General features: G+C 46.0%; 1 protein-coding gene across 1 annotated transcript in view; it reads left to right on the top strand.

The window, feature by feature from the left end:
• The first annotated feature begins 1,447 nt into the window (after window positions 1-1,447).
• The window catches only part of FAM114A1 (family with sequence similarity 114, member A1), a 68,313-nt gene continuing 60,633 nt past the window's right edge, over window positions 1,448-9,127 (top strand). Inside the window, exons 1-2 of the mRNA XM_012644515.1 lie at window positions 1,448-1,537; window positions 7,585-7,940. Of these exons, the coding sequence (XP_012499969.1) occupies window positions 7,593-7,940 (348 nt within the window). The 5' untranslated portion in view covers window positions 1,448-1,537; window positions 7,585-7,592. The remainder of the gene's footprint in view (window positions 1,538-7,584; window positions 7,941-9,127) is intronic.

The following is a 9,127-nucleotide window of genomic DNA, read 5'->3' as shown; positions in this document are numbered from 1 at the left end:
ATATTCCTATGTTCTCTCCCTCCTTTCTTCCATCAAACCTGAACTCAGGAGAGAATCTGATAAACTCTGAAAGAAGCCAAATGTTAGTTACGATTCAAAGTTCTGGCTCAATTCAACAAGGTTGATCTCAGATTAAAGCAATTTCCACCCCCCCACACACACACACATTAAGATAACTTTCCAGTTTTCTATGAGTATAAAAATAACAAATATAATTTTTTTACTTAATATGGAAAATTTAAGGAAGAAACTGGAATATAAGGAACAACCTGATTGTCCATCGATAGGGGAAGAATTGAAAAAATTATAATACATATTACAAAATATAATGCAAGTCTTAGAAGAATGATGGATTGATACATATTGACCAAGATGATTATAATATATAATAAGTAGGAAAAAATTTATAAAATATGTCAATATCTTGTCATTTTTATAAAAAGCAAACAAAAAACTATGTGCATATGTTTATAAAAGCTTAGAAAAACTACAGTGGAATCCACACGCTATTAAAAATGGTAGTGATAACTGCTGGTGAGAGAGGCTGTAACTGTTTTTTCTTTAATTTTGAATTTATAATTTTTTCTAAAGAAGAGGGTGTGGAGTGGGAGAAAGAGGAGATAATTTGCCTTAAACACATCACTCAGAAAGAATCACTGCTTTTAAATGATATTTTCCCCGACTTTTATATAAAATGTATGTACACACATATATGTTTACGAAACTATTCATACCACACATACTAAGCTTCCCCCACCCCAGAGTTAATATTTAGCCTTATTTGAGGAAGGCTTTAATATATGGCCTTCCTTCCATGTCAACAAATTCTAATTTTGAATGGCTACAACATATCCTATTGTTTGAGTTACTACAGCTGCCCTCACCAATCCCTCATTGTACGACATTAGTTTCCGCTTTTCCCTGGCACAAACAACTCCAATAAACATCCCTTTACATACATATTTGTACGTTTGACTGTTTACTTAGGACAAATTCGCAGATGAGCAATTCCAGTTCCAGACCTAATGCATTTGAGTTTTGATCCACATTTCCAAACTGGCCTTCTAGAAAGTGTTTCTTTTGTCGTTAGGGTTTTGTTGGTTGGTTGGTTAGTTTTTTAAAATCACACTGCGCTCCCACCGGCCAAGGAAGGGAATGCAGTTTAACGCAGAATTGAAAGATCACAAACTCTCCCGCTGAACTTGAGCAACCCCTTCCCAGGGAAACCGTGGGGCTCCCGGGCGCTTTCAAAGGACGGAAAGGGATCCAGCGAACCCCGAGACCCGCCCCGGGCTGGCGTGGGCGCCCCCTCCGCTCCCCGGGCGCAGAGCTGGGACCCGCAGCGTTTCCAGGGCAGCCGGGGAGCGCAGCCCTACCATCCCGCGGGGGCGTCCGAGCGCCCCGAGCGCCCGGGGGGCGGGGCCAGGCGCGGGCGGGGCCCCTGCCACCCGCCCTCCGGCCGCGTCCCCGCCGGCCCTGCCGACGTGGCGGGGCGGGACCCGCCGGGCGCTCCCGCGCGCACTCGGCCGCCGGAGCGGTAAGAGCCCGGGCGCCCACTCCCCATCCCCTTCCCGCGGCGGGCGGGCGCGGAAGCGCGGGGCGGCGCGGCGGGCGGGGTGGGAGGCCTTACCGCGCGCCCGGTCCGGAGCCGGTCCTGCCCTCTGCGGTGATGAGGAGCCATCGGCAGGGACGGGGCGCCGGGCGCGCCCCGGGTGAAAGCGGCTTGGGGGCGAAGGTCCGCGGAGGCGCGGGCGGCGCGGCCGAGGGCCCTGCGTGGGTGCGGGCGTGTGAGTGTGTGTGTGTGAGTGTGTGTCGCTCCGGGTCCACGCTCATGCACACACCCACACGCCCGCACGCCGGGTCTGCCCCCTCGGCCGGCGTGGACCTCCGCGGAGCCTGCCTCGAACTCCCAAGTATCCCGTCCTGGCACCGAGAAGTCTGAAAAAGTGCCCCGGTGACCGCGTCCGGGTCAGAGGCAGGCGGCAGGGTCCCGAGCCGGGACGGGGCGCGCAGGCAGCAGGTCCGCGCGCGGCGAAGGCCTCCCTGGGGTGGTCCTGCGCTTGGCCTTGAGAGCCGAGCTCGGGCCTCGCCCTCCCAGCCAAGCGCACCGCTCCAGCCCCGCCGACCCGCGCCGCTGCCCGCTCTTCCAGCCCAGCAAACGCCAAGCTGGCGCCACCTCGAGCCGAAGCCCCCGGGTTGTGTCCGCGCCCCCCCAACGCCCTGGCCCCTCCGCCCAGCGGGCTCGTCTTCGCCCCTGGAGTCCGGCGTTTCCAGCCGCTGGGGTCAGCCGCCTGACCGTCACTGCCCTTCCCACAGTAGGAGGACATCTCTGTGGGTGTGAGGACACTGCTTTGCTGACCCGGTCAGCGCCATCCTGAACATCTTGAGGATGCGAGCAGGTGGCTTTTTCAGTCCAAGTCTGCTGAGCTCCATGAGACCTCAGCCAACCCGAGGTGACTGAGGAGACGCGCCCTGTCCTCAGAGGCCTCTTTTAGTCCTCTCTTCCGCCTGGTGGCCCCTTTCCTACCCACCCATATTCCTATGTTCTCTCCCCCCTTTCTTCCACCAAACCTGAACTCAGGAGAGAATCTGATAAACTCCTTACATTGTAAGCTTTAAGCGAAGGAATGGAACTTCAGGGGTGGAATTGGAGGCACAAGTGAGCCTGCGCACAAGGAATTTGAGGGTGGGAGGGGCCTTCCTGAATCTCAGAGATTCGGACCATGTAAGTCACCATTTATTTATAAGACCAGGATTATATCAAATATTGTTTCTTTAATTAATATCAAACACGATATATTTCAGTTCAGTAAATATATGAGGGTCAGAAACCAAGCTAGGTGCTGTTGGTCACAGTCCTGGAGGAAAGACACAGAAGCAAACACTCCGTGTAAATGCAATAGGAGTCCGTGCTGAGTCCCAGAAACATAGGACAGGGAGCGGTTAATGGAGGGGGTGGGGCAAATGAAGGAAAAATTCAGAGTAGGAGGTGACTTCAGATGGGTTTCTAGAGGAATAGGAGTTTGCCAGGCAGCTGGAGGCAGGGCAGCGGGGCAGGGAGGTGTGAAGTCTGGTGGGGCAGCCGCGGAGGGTGTGGTGAGAGCTGGAGTATGAGGGTGCGTGTGCAGGTGTTTACACCCAGTGGATTTTAAACGAGGGGGCAAATTGGTCCCATCTCTGTTCAGGCAGTGGGCTAGGCACATGTGTGTGACAAGCTTCGTAGGAGCTGTTAAACCTGACTCAGAGCCTCTCATCCAGGGTTTTATTCCTGGTCCTTCATTGACTGGCACTTTTTTTAATTGGGGAGATGACCTTACACAGGATCTGGGGTTAACCAAATTTCTGTTTTGCCAACTGAGGCCATTTTAAAAACATCCATCCACTGGCACCACTACTACACAAAATGAAAGCTGTTTTAATACCAAGAAAAGCACAAAGGCTAAACTTGCAAGATGAAGGCAGTCCTTTACATTTAATAAATTTAGATTTATGAAAAAGTTGCACTCTTGTCCTCATTTTTCTCTATCATCATGGACTGACCCCAGTCCTGCAGTTGGGGTTTGGGAACAAAGTACAGAGATCATTTTGTCCAACCTCGCTGTACAGAGGAGGAGTGAGGAAGCCCAGTGAGAATGAGTAAGCTGTCCCCTACAAAGGGACAGTGGGACCAGAGGCCGCAGGTCTTGACCCCTGCAGGGGCATGGCTCTTCCACCTCGGAATACCATCCCTCGTTATTCCTCCTTGCAGCCTCTTTTCCTGCTCACACAGATAGACGTCTGTCCTGAGTATCTAGAACTCATTCCTGATGCTGGCCATTTGCACATGTGCTTATCCCATGATACCTGAGTAACCATATCAAAGCCACTTGCGAGGTCCTCCCTTGCACAGGGTCAGCCTAGTTCAGGCACATTTTTCCATTTCCTGATTTTGCATGGCTTTTTAACTGTTTGTGTTAGCACCTCGGGTTATTCATTTCTGACGGATAGTGACCATGTCTTCTGTTTTACACTTATTTTGGGAGTGCTGATGTTGCTGTTCCAATACCTTGCATAGTTCTGGGAGCATTTTAGGTGATGAATGAATTTACTCATGAGAAGCTAACTTATTCCCAGCCTACAAAGGCTTCTTTATATGCCACTCTTTCTCTCCTTGGAAGCAGCCTCCTTGTTTCTGTGGGTTGAGTCTCCGTAGCCTCCGAGCCATGGGACATGGTTGCAGTGACAACATTCCAAACCATAAATCAGGAAACGCCTCTGAGTCTGACTGTGCGTATGGGGCTCCAGACCGAGATGGGGACTATCCTGGGAAACAGTGCAAATCGTAGCTGTAGTCCTGGTGGGCTCCACAGTCCCTGCTCAGAAACAGCTGTGTATTTAGAACACGGTTTCTAATGGTTTCAGACAAAATGGAACAGTCTTAAAAATGATTACCTTTCCCCCATCACGGTAGCATCCACAGTCGATAAAGGTATACCAGAACAAACAAACAGACATCGATTTAGGGAAAATTAAACCTGTAACAGGTAGAAGTAAATATAGATTAGAGATATACACAATTAGAAGTTGAAATAGGGCTCATCTTATGATGACCATTTTTATTATTTAAATAATGTAAAAATCTAGTCTTTCTGAAATTTATGAGTTATCCATAAATATTTTTTAGCAATATCAGTTCAACACCTTACAGCTGCTTTTTTGGGGGTATTTCTGAAGGGATGGTTATTGTTGCTGGTGGAATGCAGAGCAACTGCAGAGAAGACAGTTTTATTCCAGTGATTTTTCTACACTTGAGGCAACCTAATCTAAGGCAGTTTGGCCATCAGAGGTAGGTGAGGGCTATGGGTTTCCTTCCCTGTGACCTCACTACCAAGAGCTATATTACCATGAATCCAAGTTCTCCGATGGAATTCTGCCACATACGCAAATATTAGCAACCAGGCTTAGTTATGCAGCCTGTTCTCGTAAGCTTGAAGTCCTAACTTGCTGTCCTTTTAGGCCTGTGTTCTAGGGGCAGGACTCTAGGCCACCTTCAGGCTTTGGAGTTCTGCAGTCGGCCAGAAGCACTAGAAAAACCCTACTCCAAAGGGCAGTCGGCTGCTGGACTCATATAATCTTATGCTCTGGTCATAGAAGGACAGAAGGTACCTGTTCATTATTTCTCACTGTTCCATGTATCTTAAACACCTTCCATTTCACCAGTGAAAAATGATTCTAATATCCCTTATGCTAATTAGCATACCCTGGAGTGCCAATCAGAGAGGACAGTAGTTGACCCCTTTCAGGAGGTGGACACCCAATTACAGATTTTGAAGTGCTTACTAAAGACCTGAATAGTTATTCCTAAATAGAGCACTTCTGAGGTTAACCACCCCTAGGGCATAAATTAAAAGTAATTAACAGGCACATACATCACATTAAGTATTTTAGAATACATTACGAATGGTATAACAACACATTTAGGACAAAGCATGTACATCAAAGTGTCCACAGTGGTTTTTATTTGCCCATGAATGTTTATCGTAGCCAGATTTATTCTCATATTGCTGCTTATAGAAAACTAAAATAATTTGGAGCTTCTTAATAATCCAGATTAATAGTAAGGGTTTTCAAGTTAGCTTACAAAGAAATAAAAATACCAGCCAATGCCTATGACCAGCTACTGATGAAAAAAATGGAAATAAAAGTGATGTCGAAGTATCATTTATTCCTGGGTCCATTTTCCTTATTGGTTGTGCCCTTATGACTCAGGCAAGGATGGGATAAGTTAAGACAGAGATATCTAGGCCGTGGCAATCAAGCAATGTCCTAGGCCAGGAGTCCCCAACCTATGGTGAATTATTTCATTATATATTACAATGTAATAATAATAGAAATACAGTGGGCAATATATGTAATGCGCTTGAATCATCCTGAACCACCTCCCCCCTCCCCAGTCCGTGGAAAAATTGTCTTCCATGAAAATGGTCCAGGGTACCAGAAAGGTTGGGGACTGCTGTCCTAGACCACAGGTCAGCACACATTTTCTTTAACAGGCCACATGGTAAATATTTTAGGCTTTGCGACTTTGCATGTCATATGATCTGTGTTACAACAACTCAGCTTTGCTGTTGTAGTGCTAGAGAAGCCATAATAGTACGTATGTAAACAAAAGGTACAACCTGTGTTGTACCAATAAAATGTTATTTATCAAAACAAGCAGAGGGCAAGTTTGGGTCAGCAGGTTGTAGTTTGCCAATCCCATATCCTAGGCCAGTCCTGACTCAGGTTGTCACAAAGATTTTATAAACTTCCCAGTGATTTTCGAGTACCCCCCCGCAGTCAATTCCACTCCCCTCCCATGAACCACCATATCTACTCTTTCCTGTGCAGTAGCCTGTATCGTTCTTTATTGTGTCAACTAGGCTTTGACCAGACTCCTTGACAGCCCATGGCCAACCTCGAATACCCTAAACTTAATATACCAGCTAGAGGGAAATGTGCATTCATTGCCTTTCTTACCTGTAGACTTGTTTATGAGAGTGTTATCACTGAATGAAAGGTATTTTTGTTTATAAAAATGTATTCTAACTCACTTAACTGGGAAGTGAGTGAACAAAAGAAAGACAATAGGGAAATATAGAGTCGTTTGGAACCACCTGCTATAAGAGAGCTCCTGAGTACCTGTATGCAAACATTAATATAACTCTGACTAAACTATTGTCCCAGGCCTTCACTAGCTGGTCCCCAACAAAGCACACTTATGTGTATGTATGTCTCTTTCTCTCTTTGAATCTCTGATGACATTGCAAAGCTAAATAGCAAGTATTTTTTTGATAAGCACTTGGGTATTTCCTATGCTTATTCTCATTATTGTTATAAATAATTAATAAATTCAGATTAGATAAATAATTTTACAGATAATACTCTTGGTTTCCATTTGCATATCCCTTCATGCCAAGTAAGAGATCCAGGAGAATTTAAAGATAGCACTGTAGGTTTACATTAGTTTCCTATGTGGCTGTAACACATTTCAACACAGATTTATTCTCTTGTAGTTCTGGAAGTCAGAAATCTGTAATCATTGTCCGTGTGCTAAAGTCAAGGTGTTGGGAGGCCAGGTCCTTCTGGAGTCTGTGATGGGAGAATGGTTTCTTTGCCACTTTCCATGTTCTGGTGGCTGCCCGTATTCCTTGGCTTGGGGCCCCTTCCTTCATCTTCAGAATGCATCCCTCCAGCCTCTGCTCCTGTCATCAAATAACCTTTTCTTTGTAGCCAAATCTCCCACTGCCTCCCTCTGATAAGGACACTTGTGATTACATTTAGGGCCAACCCAGATAATCCAAAATAATCCCCCTATCGCCACATCCTTAACTTAATCACATCTGCAAAGTCCCTTTTGCCACGTAAGGTAACACTCATGGGTTCTGGGGATTAGGACATGGATACCTTCGGGGGCCATAATTCAGCCTCCCACAAGGTTACATAAAGTTTCTTATTAGTGGAAGAAAGTTTAGCTCTTCTAGATTTAATTTAATTATGCAGGGCTTTAAATTAAAGCTTAAGAATTCAGATTAAAGCATAAAGTGTTTGTGATTGTGTTGACAGATAATAAAATGTCTGATGATGCTGGTGACACCTTAGCCACTGGAGACAAAGCAGAAATTACTGAGATGCCCAATAGTGATTCTTTACCTGAAGATGCAGATGTGCACTGTGATTCAGCCACAATTTCAAATGACCCAATGCCAGCTGACCCCAGAGAAGAAGTGCATGAAAACGCAGCTGCTCAGAGTGCAGAGACTGCTGCCGCTGGGCACCCTGAGCAGCCCAGAGACACCAGTGCCATGGAGCCCCCTCCCAAGGGAGAAGTGACTGAGGATACACTTGCTGAGTGCATTGACTCTGTCAGCCTTGAGGCAGAACCCGGATCCGAAATACCCCTGAAAGAACAGAATGACCTGGTAAGAGTAATGCACTCGATTCATTTCAACCTGAATTCTTACTGATAACCACATGCAGAGCTTAGCAGCAAGCTCTGTGGGTGGGAATGGGAAGTTCAAAATGTATTATGACATCACCTCTATCATCAAAAACATGTTGTATAGTAAGATATATATGAGAATAATTTGTTGTAATATTTGCATTTTGATAATTGTGTTATTAACAATAATAACAGCCACCAATTATTGGATACAACCTGTGTGCCAGGCCCTCTGCTAGCCATCAAAGCTGGTATTATTACCCCAATTTATAGATGAGGCATCCGGGCTCGGAGATGTTAGCCTGTCCTGGCCTACTTGGTAGTAAATAGAAGATACTGTAATATCAGACTAATGACTCTGGATGATTAACAAGCCTGATTCAATCCTAAACAAGTCATTGTTTCTGTAAGACCACTTAAATTCTAATGCATATTTACAAATCCACTTTGGAGATCTTCACCATTTAGGTCCCTATTTTATCATCACGTCCCACCTTCCAGGGACCAAAGGCAAAGCACACTCATTGCTCCCTCCCCTCAGGGCCTGCACCTGTCTCTGTGGGGGATAAACTAGACCAGCATCTCTCCATTGGTACCTTGTACTACACCAGTACAACTGTCCCAGCTGGGTTTTCCTGGTGCCTTTACCTCCGGCCGCGTGTTATGGGCAGGGGTGGGACGCAGTCAGCATGAAAGGAGGAGATGGGCTGCCCTCCTCATCCTGTCTGGACTGGACTGCCTTCTTGAGTGATGGTACAGGAACGGGGATTTGGAGTCTGCCCTCAGCTGGGAGTTTGGACCAGATATGCTAAACATCCACAAGATTTTGTTTGTGAGTTCTGAGAGTTCACAGACCCTTTGAAGCCATCCATAGACCCCCTAAAAGATTAAGAGCCCCTAGACTAGAGGTTCTCAGCTCTCGCTGAACATAATAACCACTGGGGGAGATTTGAAACATACTGATGCCAGGATACCCATCCTAAGGATCCTGATTCAGCAATGGGGTTTGGACATTAGTATTTTTTTTCTTAGAAATCTGCCAACATTTATGGTTCTAAAAACATATAATTTTCTTGTCTAAAATCTCCAAGAGCAAAACAGAACTTTAGATTTTATTTATTTATTTATATTTTTCAGAATATTATGAGGGTACAAACTTTTAGTTAC

The sequence above is a fragment of the Propithecus coquereli genome, unplaced genomic scaffold (assembly GCF_000956105.1).
Source record: "Propithecus coquereli isolate 6110/MARCELLA unplaced genomic scaffold, Pcoq_1.0 Scaffold213, whole genome shotgun sequence".
NCBI lineage: Eukaryota > Metazoa > Chordata > Mammalia > Primates > Indriidae > Propithecus > Propithecus coquereli.
The sequence above is the reverse complement of the archived record's forward strand: the minus strand, read 5'-3'. Positions and strand labels throughout refer to the sequence as shown.